The 17451-nt window shown below is 42.3% G+C and overlaps 1 protein-coding gene across 2 annotated transcripts in view; it reads right to left on the reverse strand.

Annotated features, from left to right (window-relative positions):
• The window catches only part of VPS13B (vacuolar protein sorting 13 homolog B), a 779806-nt gene that overhangs the window by 39446 nt on the left and 722909 nt on the right, over positions 1 to 17451 (reverse strand). For both annotated transcript variants that reach the window (XM_068984062.1, XM_068984063.1), the window contains exons 48-53: positions 16819 to 17020; positions 15517 to 15705; positions 12058 to 12204; positions 9799 to 10082; positions 6049 to 6176; positions 5651 to 5850 (exon numbers count right to left, since the gene is read on the reverse strand). In XM_068984062.1, coding sequence (XP_068840163.1) covers positions 5651 to 5850; positions 6049 to 6176; positions 9799 to 10082; positions 12058 to 12204; positions 15517 to 15705; positions 16819 to 17020 — 1150 coding nt within the window. The remainder of the gene's footprint in view (positions 1 to 5650; positions 5851 to 6048; positions 6177 to 9798; positions 10083 to 12057; positions 12205 to 15516; positions 15706 to 16818; positions 17021 to 17451) is intronic.

The following is a 17451-nucleotide window of genomic DNA, read 5'->3' on the forward strand; positions in this document are numbered from 1 at the left end:
GCTGGAATAAGCCATGACTGTGAAATCAACTCTGAATATTCACTGGAACAACTGATGCTGAAGCTGAAGCTCCAATACTTTGGTTACCTGATGCAAAGAGCTGACTCTTTGGGAAAAGACCTTGATGCTGGGAAAGACTGAAGGCAAGAGAAGAGGACAAGATGAGACGGTTGGAGAATGAGGTGGTTGGATGGCATCATCGAATCAGTGGACATGAATTTGAACAAACTCCAAGAGATGGTGAAGGACAGAGAAGCCAGGCGTGCTGCAGTCCACGGGGTCACAAAGAGTCGGACATGACTGAGCAACTGACCAACAATGACACGGGTAGTTTTCTAGGGTGGGATGCCACAGAAGGGGCTCTTGCTCTAGGTAAAAGCGGGAATTAGAAAACCTCTTCTCACCTGTGCTTTCACTGACTTTCAGTTGGCAATGTTTGTAGATAGGGCTGGACTCCAAAGGACAGACAGTGACCCTAGCTTGGTAGAGCAAAAATGACTAGGCCACATGTGAGCAGACCCAGGTTTCAGCCTGATGCTGCTTAATTATAAACCACCTAGCAGATTACTCTTTAAGCCTGAATCCTCTCATCAGTAACATAAACATCAAAATTACTGCCCTGACTACCTTAGAGCTTTTGCAGTGATCAAAGGCTCTATCTTAGGATTTACTACACTTGACTGCATTAATTTAGTTACCCCAGGTGCCTTGAACGTGGGAATTAAACACATTCAGAGCACAGGGTTTGGCCCTAGATAGGTCCTCAGTAAGAGTTTGCTGGATAAATGGATGGAAGACTAAAGTCTGGAGGGGAAAGCACTTTGTAAAGGTCCAGAGTTTATCGGAGAAGAAAACGGCAATGATGCTGGCCCCACTAAACACTTCTGTTAAGACTCAAAGATCATGAGAATTTACTGGATCTTTGTAGAATTTACCTGCAAAGGGATAATTTTAACCAGCCTTTTGGGGTTTAAACTATTGTTCTTTGGCTCAGAAATTGCTTTTTATAGACAATTCAATCACTTCCTGTGGTTCTTAAAAACCCAAATCCTTGTTGGAGCTACAGGATCCTGCCAGGTTGGGCCTTGAACCGCCTCACTAGCCTCCTCCCTGGGACCCCTTTCCTCCTCTGGCCACACTGGCATTTAGATCGCTGGAAGCCATCCCTCTGAGCTCCCTCTCTGAGCACCAAAACTATGAACCTGCTCAGTCTGCTGAGAAAGTCTCCCATTCTCTTGTCTAGTTATTGCCTGTTCCGCTTCAGGGCTCATATGCAGGGACTGCTGCTGCTGCTGCTAAGTCGCTTCAGTCATGTCCGACTCTGTGCGACCCCATAGACGGCAGCCCACCAGGCTCCCCCGTCCCTGGGATTCTCCAGGCAAGAACACTGGAGAGGGTTGCCATTTCCTTCTCCAATGCATGAAAGTGAAAAGTGAAAGTGAAGTCGCTCAGTCGTGCCCGACTCTTAGCAACCCCATGGACTGCTGCCTACCAGGCTCCTCCGTCCATGGGATTTTCCAGGCAAGAGTACTGGAGTGGGGTGCCGTTGCCTTCTCCGTACGCAGGGACACAGCCTCTCAAACTATTAATCATCCACTGTATCACAGCACACCTGTATCCGCCTCTCCTTCAAAACTGTGATCCGAGTTCATAACAGCACAACCACCCGGGATTGCTTATCATCTACCTCCTTCACAGGAAATCTCCTTGAGGGAAAGGGCCATGTTCCATTATTGTTCACTGTATTTTATGTAATCCGATCTCCAGGTTATAATATAATGAATGGCACATATTAGAAACTCAGTAAGTTTTGTTGATTGAACGACGGAAGCATACTTCACCGTGTTTATATTAGTTAAATGGTAAATACTGTGTTTTCCATATACCTTATCTGTCTTGAATTTTTCAAAAGAATGTTGTCTAGCTTTGACAAGAATAACTGTCAGCAATTGAAAGCCCGTACACTATGACAGGATTCTAAAGTATTTCCCTCACAGGATCAAAATTATGATTTAAAATGATCAACATAGTGGCTGAGATAGTAAAGAATCTGACTGCAATGCAGGAGACCCAGGTTCGATCCCTGGGTCAAAAAGATCCCCTGGAGAAGGGAATGGCTACTCATTCTAGTATTCTTGCCTAAAGAAGTCCATGGACAGAGGAGCCTGGCGGGCTACAGTCCATGGGGTCACAACAGTCGGTGAGTGACTAACACTTTACTTATTTTCCTCCCCTGTTGTCAGGCTTCCCGCACTGTCATTATGGATAAGAGCTCCAGCTGTCACTGCGGGGCCTCTGTCCCCACCCAGGTGTGAGCCAGGGACACAGCCCCAGAAAACCCACATCCATCAGAATTCTTAGGTCTTCTCAGTAACTCTTGATCCACAGAACACTTCTTTATGTAACTATAAAGTTATTCTCTGCACATTTCCTCTCATATTCCACCTCAAAATTATACATGACATGGTCTGATTTACAAAACCGGGGAGGCACCGAGGGGGCATCTCTGTGATGGACAAAAGCTAGAGGAGTTTTCTTCTCTGGGGCATAATGGAGACTTTTTGGGGCTTTAATTCTGCTTTTGTTAGGTCAGCTTTGAAATCCACATCATGAGCCCAACACCCAGGGCTGAGGCAAGGCTCCTGGAAGACAAGCTTCCTCCTACAGAAGGGCTGCTTCCTTTCATCAGAGGACACGGCTCCCCATGCCCCCCTCCCCCAGTGATTTATACACCCTTGTGTGTTCCCAGGGAGACGTCAGCAAGGGTCTGAAACGAATCTTCCCCCAGAATAGGAAGTGAGCCACGGTCTGCAGGACATATGGCTCACAGCTCCTCCAAGATTAATGGGAACACGAAATTCTGCTGGGTCCTCGGACCGGGGGTGATACGGGTGTTGGAAAGAGTACCTCCTCTCAGCTTTGAAGTATCCCCGACTACAAAGGTTTGAGGAAATTTAGAGTGAATGGGAACTCCCAAAATAAGGTTTGGCAGGCAGATTGCCTATTGTAAAGCATTCCCTAGACACACATAAGCAAGGCTTCAGACACCTTCGTACGGATGCAGGGCAGTTCAGGGGCCTTCGAGAAGCTGGTGATGCTTATTCTGTAATGGACAGAGACTGGGAAAGCCTCCAGAGGTCATGCCACCCCTGTGGATTTTCCCTGGTCATCACCTGAGCGCTGCGGGGTGGACATCACACCCCTCCGCAGTTTGGGGCACCACAAGTGCAGGTCTCCCAGGTGAGCGGGGCCCCTCCTGCACCTGCCCACGGCCATGTCCTTCACTGTTTCCACAGGCACGCTCTCCCCAGACCCCCACCCTTTCCCTCTCTCTCTCAGCAGATGTTGTGTTCTACGTTCCCTGATAAACTTAGGGCCACTGGGTATCACTCCACTCCATTTCCCCTCCAGAGATCTCTACCTACCCCTGTGCCCATCCCCACCTCTTTCCTACCATCAGAGAAGAGGGCGTGGCCCTCCTGTTCAAGGAGAATTATATTCCCCGTGCTTTGAACCTGTCTCTCTGGCGATTCCTTGCACGTGTTCTCACATCTCCTCCACTGACTCCTCTCCTGCAGCATATAAAAGGCTTCCTCTCCAGGGATCTCATCTGTTTGTTCTCCGCTGTCCTTGCACTCCCTCTGGACTCTAACTGCTGATGTGATCTCGCCTGCCCGCTGCCCGCCATCTTCCATCCTGCAACCTCTCTCTCTCTCAGGGGCTTCCTGTCTCCGCCCTGCCCAGCCCCTCCTCCGGCCACTCTCCAGCTCCTTCTGCTCCTACATCACACTCACATGGCAGAGGTTCCCAAAGTCAGGCCTGGCACCCTCTTCTCCTTGACAAGACCTCTCTTGGTAGCCTCATCTTCTCTTTCATTCATTGATTCATTTGATATGTCTTCAGATCTCACTGTGTTGGCAGGCATTCTGCCATAGGCTGTGCATGAATAAGGCAGAGGTCTGACTGCCAGGAATCTTGACTTGGTAGGAAATCATTTACAGAAGTAAATGTGATTAAATGTTAACAATGTTATATGAGTATGTAGAGGGTCCTGGGATGGGTAGGGACTTCACAGGGGTGTAGGGAGAGAACCTCTTGAGAGATGAGAAAAATGTGCCAGCAGGACTGGGAAAGTAGGGGAGTTAAGGAACTTTAGGTAAGGAAGCAGCATTCAGAGCACAGCAGTTCAGAGCACATGCCGTGGAGTCAGGTAGGTCTGGATAAAATCCTCATCCCTTCCCTCGTAACATGTGGGAATTAGACCATGTTTCTTCGGAGATCTCAAAGTTTTCAGTTCTGTAACATGGACATGACAGTCCCTATCTTGTCTGCCTGTTGCACAGGTTAGAGAAGAATGAATATAAAGTGCTTAGCACAATGCCTGGCATACAGTAAGTGCTTATTAAGGGATAACCATTATTATTACTGTAAACACATTTTAAATTTTAATATGTGTTTTATTACCATTACAATAGGACCTACTTCATAAGCTAGTTGTGAAGATCAAATGAACTAACAGATGTGAAGGGACTTTTAAAAAGTACAGCACAGTATTATTCAGCCATAAAAGGGAAAGATGTTCTGACACATGCTACAACATGGGTGAATCTTGACGATATCATGCTAAGGGAAACAGGCCAGATGCAAAAGGATGAGTGTTGTGTGCTTCTCCTTACATGAGATGCCTGCAGTAGGTAGGGTGAGAAAGCACAGGAGAGGTTACTGTGGGCTGGGGAGAGGGGGGATTGAGGAGTTACAGGTTTATAGTATCGGCTCAGGATGATGAAACATTTCTGGAAACAGATGGGGGTTATGGTTTTACAACACTGTGAATCTATTTATTGCCACTGAATTGTACTGAAAAATGGTAAATTTTAAGTAGAGCAGAAAGGGAATTCTAGGCCCCTGAGCCATTTTCAACAAAAATATTATCTCTAACATCTTGAGCAAGACAGGGACAAATCAGAACATCTGATCTGTTCAGGGTTTTAAAACTGTACTTATATTTGCAAAGTTTCATGTACTGCTAGGAATAATATGTATATTTCAAAATTAGTATATTTTCAAATGAGGTAATGAATCCAGGGTTGATATTATGATTGTCTTAAAATCTGGACAGCTGGATTACCTTTTACATGAAGAAGATTAACACTTCCATTTCATTTTTTACCTGGGTTTAGACCCAAGATGGGCTTGTTTAACCAAGTGTTCCCCTTTCATACATAGTTGTATAGTATACTTTGGGGATGTACTTCCCAGGCGGTGCTAGTGGTAAAGAACCCACCTGCCAATGCAGGAGGCCTAAGAGATGCAGGTTGGATTCTTGGGTTGGGAAGATCCCCTGGAGGAGGGCACGGCAACCCATTCCAGTATTCTTGCCTGGAGAATCCTGTGGACAGAGGGGCCTGATGGGCTACCTTCCATGCGGCCACCAAGAGGTTGGGCATGCCTGACGCGACTGAGCAGCAGCAGCGTACTTTGGGGATACATACTTGTGTTTGAGAATTTATAGCCCATGAGGGTGTAAACGTAGGTACACATGTGCCCTCACACAGAGACAAGACAGTCAGTGTTTAGAAGCAGACAATCACCAAAACCTTAGAAAAGGGACCTTTTCTCCAGGCTTTGGCAGGACGTGTGGGTCGCTGACCTGTGTCCCCTGATTGTTGATGTCAATGGCGTCACTCCACTCAGCTGTCATTTCCTCCAGCAATTCCACTCTCAAAAGGAGGCTAGGAAGGAGGTCTCTGGTCTTGCAGTCTGGATAACTGGAAATCTGATGATACAGCTCATGATGAATTGAGCACTCAGGAGGAATTTTTCTGCAATAAACCTCAAACTTCGGAATATCTAAAATTAAAAAAAAAAAAGGCACATTCAGACTTAGGCCTTGAAGACAAAGACTTGGGGATATTAAATGTAACGTGGCAAGAGAAACTTCTCAAATAAGTTCCCTTTTACTTAAGGATCACAGGCAAATACTAAGTCAAAAACTTCCAGACAGAATATAGGTTTTATATTATTTAAATTCAATACTATAACATATACCTTTAGTATTTTCCTTTATAAGTATTGTCACTGGACATCTGTTGTGGAAAATTATTCGAGGACTAGGGTCTTCTGAGAGGGTTAAATAAGTCACTCCAAGGTGTTCTTGATACGTTAGTGCTATTGCCCTAGAATAGAATCAGATCAAATAACAGAAATAGCTTAGAAAAAAATGCATGATTTTTCTCCTGGTACATATTTATTTAGATTTGCAATATTCAGAACCTCTGTAACACCCTCCCTCTCACACATCAGAGAAAATGTTTTCCAGACAATGGAGGCCATCCGCTCCTCTATTACCTGCCAGACACTAATCATAGGTTTACTAATTTTTTTTCTGACAGCAGTAACATTTTTTATCATAAAATATTCAAAAAATATGTAAACTACTGTATAGCACAGGGAACTCTGCTCAATGTTCCATAAACAACCTAAAAGGGAAAAGAATTTGAGAAAGAATAGCTACATGTGTATGTATAACTGAATCACTTTGCTATATACCTGAAACTAACACAACACTGTTAATCAACCATGCTCCAATATAAAAAGAATTACAAACATAAAATAAAATTAAAAAGAAACCCATAACTTGTAGTACTCAGAGAGAATCACAGATATCCTTGTGCTAGCTTTTCCTTCTGTTCTTTTTCCCTCTACATACATGTGTCTTAATCTCTAGAGATGGGGTGCCTTCCTCCTCAAAAGTGCTTGGTAAGTTTTGGTAAAGGAGGAGCCGATGTGTTTCTAGAAGGATGACTGGAGAATCTGTGTACTTGCTATTTTTAATTCTCAAGGTAGGCAGGTTCAGTATGTTTGCTGTCAATTTTCACAAATCACCGTACTTTATAGGATCTCCATTTTGGCTATCAAGAGCAAAGCTGTATTTTCTATTTGGCCTCAGAGAAACTGCTGTGTGGCATAGGCTGCTCTCTGCAATGGACAGAGAAAAGGCTCCAATTTAGACTGAGAGACTATCAAAAAATATTTCATATCAAATCAGGAAAAAATATCTCTCTGAAGCTTAAATTACATGGACTGGTTGTTCAAACTAATCAAAGAAATCAGATTATTTGCCAAATGTGGCCCTCAGTTTACACTGATTATAAGTGGTCAGTAACACACTAAAGAGTTTCTCATTCACTATCTATTCTGTTCGCCAGTGTGAGTTCTTCCCAAAGATTGCATTTGTCTGAAATGCCAAGGTGAACTGTTGATTTGGGAAAATCACATTAATAACACCATCATATGTGCACTGTAGGATTGAGGAGAGGAGAAGAAACACTTTCACAGTATAGTCTTCGGATCTTCTCCCAGCCTAATTCTGGAAGAGCCAGGCAAGCTGACCACAGAGAATGTCTTATTGATAACCAAGAGAGCTGCGGTCAGGACTAAAATATGGTACTTTTGCAGCCATGAAATTAAAAGACGCTTACTCCTTGGAAGAAAAGTTATGACCAACCTAGATAGCGTATTCAAAAGCAGAGACATTACTTTGTCAACAAAGGTCCGTCTAGTCAAGGCTATGGTTTTTCCAGTGGTCATGTATGGATGTGAGAGTTGGACTGTGATGAAAGCTGAGTGCCGAAGAATTGACGCTTTTGAACTGTGTTGTTGGAGAAGACTTTTGAGAGTCCCTTGGACTGCAAGGAGATCCAACCAGTCCATTCTGAAGGAGATCAGCCCTGGGATTTCTTTGGAAGGAATGATGCTAAAGCTGAAACTCCAGTACTTTGGCCACCCCATGCGAAGAGTTGACTCACTGGTAAAGACTCGGATGGTGGGAGGGATTGGGGGCAGGAGGAGAAGGGGACGAGAGAGGATGAGATGGCTGGATGGCATCAGTGACTCTATGGACGTGAGTCTGAGTGAACTCCGGGAGTTAGTGATGGACAGGGAGGCCCGGCGTGCTGCGATTCATGGGGTCGCAAAGAGTTGGACATGACTGAGCGACTGAATGAATAAATGAATATCGTAACTGGGCTTCCATAGTAGCTCAGATGGTAAAGAATCTGCCTGCAGTGCAGGAGACCCAGGTTCAATCCCTGGGTCAGGAAGATTCCCTGGAGAAGGAAATGACAACCCACTCCGGTATTCTTGCCTGGAAAATTGCATGGACAGAGGAGCCTGGCAGGCAACAGTCCCTGGGGTCACAAAGGGTCAGACATGACTGATTAATGCTTTCACTTGTCACTTTCAATCTAATAGCTAGCTCAATAGTTATTTACATTTACAATAAACATTTACATTAAATTAACAACATCTTAGGATTTTAAACATAAATTCTAAGTGTTTATTATAAATTTTGTGTTTTAGTTTTAAAAATAAGTTTGTTTTCCATACATAGGTTCACATTGCTTTCAAAATACTTCCTGAAACTTACCCTGGAAATGCTGTATACACTAACTGTATCAACACCAACATCCTAGATGTGATACTAGGTTTGTAAGATGTTTTGTAAGATGTTTCAACTGGGGGAACTGAGTAAGGGATCCAGGGGACCTCTCTGAATTACTTCCTATAACTGCATGTGAATAACTGCATCTAAAAATAACTCTTAGAAAACATTTTCTAAAATTGATTTATAATACTGTGTAAGTATACAGCTCAGTGATTCAGTTATATATATTCTTTTAATACATATATTCTTTTCCCTAATATGTTATTACAGGGTACTGAGCATAATTCCCTATACTATACAGTAGGTTCTTGTTGACTATTTTATACACAGAAGTGTATATGTTAACCCTGTCCTCCTAATTTATCCCTCCCCACCCCTCTTTCCCCTTTGATAACAATAAACTTGTTTTAGTAACAACAACAACTTACCATACTTCTCCAATCAGGATACAAGGACAATCACTCCTCTTGAGTTGGGGATGGAAAGTAATTATAAAATCATGGATGCTTGTGAATGTTGTGAAAGAAGGGATGTGTGTAGGGAACAGAGCCTTAACTATTAAGGACAACTTGATTTAGGAAGTTATCTTTTAAAATATTACTACTAGAAATCTCTATATACATCAAAGTTAAGATGGCTAAAATCTTAGTCTATAAATTCATAATCACAAAAAAGGTACTTCTCATAAGGTTACAATATGCTTTCTTTTGTACTTTTTTATATATACCATAAGTAAGCTATTCCCGACAGCTACAGAAAGGATGTACTGCATGCCAAACAACCACAAAATAAAAGTCCAGTATGAACGAACCATTACATGTCTCTGGCTTGATTCTGTGGTTGTTATTTGCATAATTGGTAATTGGTAATTGGAGTAACTTGCGTGCAGGAACAACCACAGAACAGAGTCTTCTGTGACTTGTGTTTATCTAAGTTATCTCTCTTAATGACTTGAGAAAAATTCCATTTTGAAATAGAAGTAAAATACGGGAAAAGAAAAAGGTTTTCCAGCTTGACTCTCTCATATTTTACCCCTTATTTCTTATCACTTGACAGAGGCTAGGAAGCCATAGGAGAAGGGCATCTTTTCATTATGATAGACTGTGGCTACTCTATGGTACAAACGCCATTTCCCCCTAATAAAAGCCACATAAGGGAAAAATCTCATCCGTAGTTCACTGGGACAACCCATGTGTGATCCTCACATTTGTCCAGTTGTATGCAAAATACAGAAGCCATGAAAAATAAAAGCAAAAGTTAAGTTTATATGTGGTGAGCACTGCCAACTATTCTCCTGTCTCTCCCAGCACATGGATGAAGCAAAGAAGAGCGTTCACAGAAATGTAAAATACCTGGTACAGAATCCATTTTCCCTGTAGTTCCCCAAGGGCACTGCCACGCTCTGTCTGGGAAACTCCTGTCTAACTAGAGCTGGCAGGCTCCAGCACTGGGAGCTGTCGGCGGCGGCGGTGGGAGAAAAGGCCAGCAAGACCTGCTTCTGCAGCAGGGATGCGTCCAGCGCAGACTGGCCGAGGTCGGGCATTAGGTCCCAGCAAGGAAGGGAGCTGGATCTCACAGCAGGCTGCTCGCCCCCCGGGCAAATGCTGAAAGTAGCACTGTCTGGAACGTGAAAATACTGAAGAAAGACAGGACAAGGCGGAGAGAGCACAGTTACACAGTCCGACACAGAAGCTAAGCTTCTCCAAAGCACTGCTTCTAAGAAACCATGACACATATTCTCAGGAGCGGGGGGGAACATGGGAATATTAGATATTCTGTTTCCATGAGGAAGCCCGAATGAGACAATTACAAGCAGCAAGAGCAGAGTCTGCTTCTCTAGGCATAAGGAAAATGATAAAGCTGATGTGATCTGAAGGGGTGGGGGTGCCAAGTTCTCCATCTCCCCCAGGTACTGCAAAAAAGCCAGATGCCATGGGGCAGAAATGCTGTGTGTTGGGAAGGGAGTCGTCGTGGAGAGGGTGTGGCTGGACTGAAAGGGTGGCACCCCGGGGGGACCGCGGGCAGAAGCGATCGGAATGAGATGAACAAGGGGAAACCAGGAGCTTGGAAGACAGATGTTTCCGAAGGCTCATACTGAAGGAGTAGGAGACCCTGACCTCCCGCCCTCAGCTGGAGTTCCACATGCTTTCTGGCACATGAGACAGTCTCAGGACTTAGGACTTAAAGAGGACCTGGAGGGATAATTTATCTGAAGCTCCCTGTTCACAGCTGAGGAAGCTGCTTCCCAGAGAGCAGATGATGGCATGTGGCATCGCAGAGCCAGTGTGTGAAGTGTGTGGCAGAGCCTGGCTGGAAGCCAGGCCGCCTCCTTTCCTCTCTGCTGTGTCTCCCATTGTTCCAGACCGTCTCCCTGAGAGGGGAGGGATGACCCTGTCTCAAACAATTCCCACACCTGCCTGAAGTGGGGTCAGGGCTGAAAAATGGGGGCCCCTCAGCTGCAGAAAGGATGAGGGCCCTCCCCTTCTCACGAGGAGCCCACTGGGATGCTGGTGTGGAGATGGCTGCCGGCAACTCTCTTTTACTGAGTGCCTGGACTTTTTTTTCTCAGATTATCTCACTGAACCTTCACCCAGACCCTGCAAGGAATGCAAAATTATGCCGCTTTTCAGAGGAGGCACTGCCAGTGTGGAGGGCGCTGACCCAGTGCTTTGGGAAGCCCCTAGGGTGGGGAGAACTGGGAAAATTTTCAGGGCACACGCTGGTTTTTTTCCTCAAATCCTCACCTACCATGCAATTACTGTTGACCTCTATTTCCCAACATGGGGCTTCTGGTCACCTATGTATTTTAAATCAATACTTCAATGAACCAAGATGAAATTCTATTAATCTGCCATTTTTATAAATCCTATAATGCACTGCAGGCTTAGAAGAGTTAGACTTTCATCCTACTGTATTGTTCTAATGTAATTTTTAGGAGCTGCAAGTACGGGCTAACAATAAATGAGGATGAAAGTAAAGAAAAATAATACTTTTCTGCGTGATGGTTTCAACAGCATAAAACAATAGCATACCACTTAGCATATTCTGTTTGTAAATCCTTTTAAAATATCTCCTACTCTCTTAAAATAAAACTGTTCATCTGAACTGTATAAAGCATAGAGTAAAAAGAAAAAAAAATCCTTCTTGGATTCATTTTCTGCATATTCTGCCACAGAGATGTTAACATAAATGAGCTGGTACATTTTCACATTTCCTCTCCTCCTGGACAGAGCTCAGTGCTCCCAGATCTGGGGCTCTGTTGGGGCTAAGTCTTCTGCACACACAGCTTCTCTGCAAGGCAGATGTTCTTTTCTGCAGCCTCGCAGCCAGCCCTGAGGCCAGCTTCCCGCCAGGGCGTTAGGAGCGCTGGCAGATGTGCTGGCAGCCTGCAGCCGCCAGGGCGTCCGGATCTGCTGCTTGGGAGCCTGTCTCCTTGTTAATGACCTTGGAAGCGCTCATCATGACACCACGGTTTTAATGAAAGTACAAAGAAATGAATCCTTCACCTATATTTGGTGTTAGATTTTGCTCTGTTCTGGGTTAAAAAAAAAGTTGATCCTTACCATTACTGATTTAAGAAAACTTATAGATTAAACAAATTCATGGCTTACCTCCTTTCCAGAGTGGGGTTTGGTGGCAGTTAATTGTGGCTTATAAAATATCTGATATGGTGTGTTATTGATTATTGTAGTCTTATCTTCAATCTGAATAATCTGTATGCCTTGCTGCACCATGGAGGAAATGCAGAACTGGCACAACTGCAGAACAATTGAGCAAAGAGTAATTCTTTAAATATCATATGGTATATAAAAACTTCTTTTTTTTAAATATATATTTATGTGGCCACCTCATCATTTTGGCTGTCCCAAGTCAGAAAAAGAAGGGATATTTCATCAGAGTAGTGCAATTCAGAGTGAATTACATGGATCTGGTACCCATGTTTATGAAGATAAATGCAAAAAACATACTTAAATCAGTTATTTAACTAAATATAAGTGGTATGTGCTTTTCAACATGAGTCTTTTCTAAGTAGTATATGGACGCCAGTTAAAATAATAGAGTAAGGAATCACATTAAACTATGTATGAAGTACTGTCTAGACATCTCGATGGTACACACTATCATGGTAATAATATTTTTAAAAGGTCATATTATCTACTGGTTTGCCCAGGATAGAATCAATTTTATCTTTTGTTCCAGAGTATTTAGTAGAGTTCCCTTTCAGTCTCAAAATTGTCTTGGTCACTAGAAGGGATCACTACTCTTCAATAGGGTGCTTTAGCACTCTGGTTACCTCTGCCTTAAGAGTGACAGAGACTTGTTTTCGAGTTATTTAGCCTATCTCCTCACAAAATATTTATTTATAAAAAGCGCTTACACATAAACAGATGCCACTAGTCAGATGCCACTAAAGCACTCAGTCCAGTATTCCGTCTCACGCCCATGGTAGCAGCTAACTCACTGAATGTGTACAAGGGCCAAGTGGAGTTCTGAGCACTTTAATGATGAGGACAATGATGAAGCAAACAGTAATAACTCCCCTTATATACTGCATTCTTGTGCTCCTGTTTAAAGTACTTTATGCATATTAACTCACAGAATCCTTACTACACCTCTATGGGGTAGCTACTATTATTCTCATTTTATAGAAGAGAAAGAATGAGACACAGAGGTAAGCAACTTGTCCTAGGTCACAAAGATAAAGAGGGTCTAGGGGTTGGAATTAGAAGCCATGTAGACTGGTTCCCTGGTGCTGCCCTTAGCCACTGTGTGTCTCATCTCACTGTCCCACCACATTGTATGAGGAACCGATGCTCAGAGAAGACATTACTTGCCTAAAGATACCCATGTAGTAAGTGGTAATGTTCTCCAAGTATGGTCTGGGAACACTTCAGGATGTGGTCTTTGACCTTTCAGGAGGCCCCAAGGTCAAAACTAATTTAAAAATAATACTAAGATGTCATTTGTCTTTTTCACTGTTTCACATAAGCATACAGTGGAGTTTTCCAGAGGTTCTATGACATCATCACAGATATGTCATCATAGGATGATGTCATCATTCTTATGGCTAAAGACATGTTTATTTGTGAATTCTCATGCTTAAAATTTTTTATATTTTAATTTCTAATTTGACAAAAATCAAATAGATATAATCCACACAAACAAAAGCGTTTTGGAGGTCCTCAGTACTTTTAAGAGTATAAAGGGGTCCAAAGACTAAAAAGCTTGAGAATCACTACTGAAGAAAAAAGAGATATAATGATATATTTTCCAACTATATTTTCATTCATTCATTCACGAACATTTATCTGTATTTATGTGGCCACTTCTGGAGGTACTGGGTGTTTGACTGTGAACCATAACTTTCCAGGTTTTGATGGTAGTTCTCAACTTACAACTATTCAATTTCGGGTGATTCATGCTTACAGCCCTTTGCCATTCACACCCATGTTACAGAATTTTCGCCAGCAGAGGATAAACATATGTTGCCCAGACAACTTTGAGGAAATGGATACCAGCCTTGAATACTGAAGATCAACTTCTTTGTATCAGAGAAATTTATTTTTAAGAAGTCACCAAATGACCCTAACCTTTTTTAAGAGGCTCTTCAAAGATGCCTGTCAAAATCTGACTTCTCAGAGAAAGAGCACTCTGAATTACACAACTCTGATGGAGTGCCCTTTCTTTTTCTGACTTGGGACAGCCACAATGACGAAGATACCATTAAGCACAGCACGAGATTTCTAGATGGTATATTATGGTGCTGCAGTTTAATGTGATTCGTTAGTCTATTATTCAGCTTAACTGGCCTTCATATTCTACTTAGAAAAGATTCATGTTGAAAGCACATACCACTTATATTTAAGTAACTGATTTATGCATCTTTTTTTGGCGTTTATCTTCATAAACACGGGCACCAGATCCCTGTTCAAGAACACTACTCCCAGAGCTTTTCTGGTGGCTCAGTGGTAAAGAATCTGTCTGCCAATGCAAGACACACTGGTTTGATCTCTGGTCGGGAAGATCCCACATGCCTCGGAGCAACTAGGCTTGTGCCTAACTGTTGAGCCTCTGCTCCAGAGGTAGGGAGCCACAACTCCTGAGCCATGTGCTGCAACTACTGAAGCCTGAGCACCCTAGAACCCATGCTCCTCAACAAGAGAAGCCACCACAATGAGAAGCCCCTGCACCACAACGAGAGAGCAGCCCCGGCTTGCTGCAACAAGAGAAAAGCTCGCTCAGCAACGAACACCTAGGACATCCAAAAATAAATAAATTGTTGTTGTACAGTCACTAAATCATTTTTACTCTTTGTGACTCCATGGACTGCAGCACATCAGGCTCCTCTGTCCTCTACTATCTCCCGGAGTTTGCTTAAGTCCAGGTCCATTGAGTCAGTGATGCTATCTAACCATCTCATCCTCTACCACTCCCTTCACCTTTTGCCTTCTGTCTTTTCCAGCATATATATATATATATATATATATATATATATATATATATGTATGTATGTATGTATGTATGTATGTATGTAAAGAATCAACTCCCTCTTAAAACGTTGGTTCTATGGGAGAATCAGATCAACCTACATCCTTTCACTCAGGATACCCTTTCCAGGAGTATAACCTTTCTTGCAGGAGCCTCTGTCCTTTCACTCAAAACCCAGAATATTAGCAACTCTACTTCCTGCTCTAAAATGAGGAGGCCAAGTACAATTTGTGGATATTTTGGAATAAGTTCTTTTTTCTCTCCACATACGATAAATCAAGTGACTGCTGAGTGTTCTGAAATAGAGTGGTTATTGGATAAATTATGTGACACAGCTTTTATCACTGGTAAAGGAAAGGAAAAAAGAAACCCTGTAAAACAGAAAGGTCTAAGAAATCATGTGTTGCACTATTATAAACTGTTTGGAACATATAATACTAAAAAGGGATTAGAAAAGAAAAGGGAAGGCTCATTTTAAACAAGTTGAGGGGATGGCATGTTATTCCCAGCTCCACCCTGACCCCCTACTACTCACCATCCCAGCCAAGAGCCAAGCAGACTTTGAGAGGCTTTGACCCTACCTTCTGATGTCCTGGGAAAGCACCAAGTCTTATTTCAGCATGAACAAACCCTTCTTCGTCCAAAGACACAACTTCACCATTGCCTCCATCTTTCCACTTTGGAGAGGTCAGGTTGTGGGCCAGTTTAATGGCTACTGACTTGTGCACAGTGTTCGTATTTGCCCAGTATATTCCAATTTGAAAAGCTTCCTGGAAAAGTAATGCCTCAATTATAAAACAATTTTCTTAACTTTGATATTTTTACCTCAATTCATAGGAATTTTTTCTACTATAGGTCTACCTAGGCAACCACATCCTTTTTACTTGTTTTTGGTAATGGCAACATACCTTTTATTTCACTTCCCAATGCCTTCTTTGAATCACAGTGGAATTTGTATTTATGGAAGGAGGGAAGAAACATCAACCCAAACTGGGACTACCCTATAAATACCAAAGGCTTAGAAACTGAAGGTTTCATTTTATTTGATAAAAGAATAATATGCAATATTAGGTACATGCAGGTCAACATTCCGATTCCATAAGGTAACATCATATGATTATTTTTTTAAAAAAAGAAAAAATGCAATTGAATAAAGATGTTTATAAACTGGAGCTAAAAGAAAAGGACTCTCAAATTGTTCCATATCAGAAAAACATTTTATTTAGGAATTCCATGTACCCTATTCTCTTATAGATTTATATGCTTTCTTGGAACTGGGCTAGCCTTATCAAGAAAGTTCTCTTGTGATGAAATATAAAATCTTCCTATGAAGTTCTGTTTTACAACCAGATTTTTTTCCCTCTTGTTACTAATGATTCTATGTTGTTATCAATAACAGGTGGGCATCCAAGATTATGGACAGGCAAGTCAACTTATAAAGGAAAAGGGGCCTGACAAAAAAGGCTGTTCAGAAATCTTCTTATTCATCTTACAAATCTATGAGAGTTTCTATAAAAACTACAGAAACATCTAGAGGGTAGCTTAGCACAGCATACAGCTCTATTTTCTTAACATATCCTGAGTAGACCAGTCCTAATACTTGTCAAACATCCTGCTGAGGAATGGAAATGAGAATGCAACTAGTACAAGTTATCGAATTTAATGATAACTCAAGCATGAATACTGCTGATGGGTGGGGAAAAAAAAGACATCTGAGATGTCTTTGAATATCAAAGAACATTCCATACCCCTTACATATGCATCTAGGAGGACAGTTTTCCACAACTGATTGAGTCTGTTAAGAACATAAATGTAACCTCAGAATAAAAGATGGTTGTTGAAAGAAAAGAATTCCTACTAGTTTAAAAAAACAGTTATAGTACCTGAAAATTAGGAGGGATAATAATTTTGCCAGCAGGAACCTGTAGAACAATCTTCTCTCCCTCAAACAGCCAGAGGTCCCACTTGGACTGATTGATAAGCAGGGCCCAGGGTAGCAATTCTATCAATAAGGTCCTTACATATGGCTTCCAGGCTGACAGCTTCACTCGCATTGGGCTGTCCCACTGGCTCAGTTGCTCATTCCTGTGCCAAATACCACATCCAAAAGACTCAGTGAAACATGATGACTTCAGGACTCATGAAATGTGTTTAAGAATTCCAGACACACAACGCTCCTATGGTACCTCTTCACATCAGAGTCATGAAATGCCAAATTTGCATCCAGGAAGAAGAAACTTTTCATGGAATTATGTTCTAGATTAAGAACGAAGCAATTTACAGAATACATCTACTAGGAGATAAAGGTCAGAATGTGACAGATACATGCAAACATTTTCTTTTTTAAAATGTTTTCTGGGGAATCTAACATTTTTGTGAACGTTCATTCATTTAATATTGAGAAATGTTCATAGAAAAACAGTCAGAAAGTGAAAAGTTTAAATGAAAGTTGTTCAGTCATGTCCGACTTTTTATGACCCCATGGACTATACAGTTCATGGCATCCTCCAGGCCAG

Source organism: Capricornis sumatraensis, chromosome 11, assembly GCF_032405125.1.
Source record: "Capricornis sumatraensis isolate serow.1 chromosome 11, serow.2, whole genome shotgun sequence".
Classification (NCBI taxonomy): Eukaryota; Metazoa; Chordata; class Mammalia; order Artiodactyla; family Bovidae; genus Capricornis; species Capricornis sumatraensis.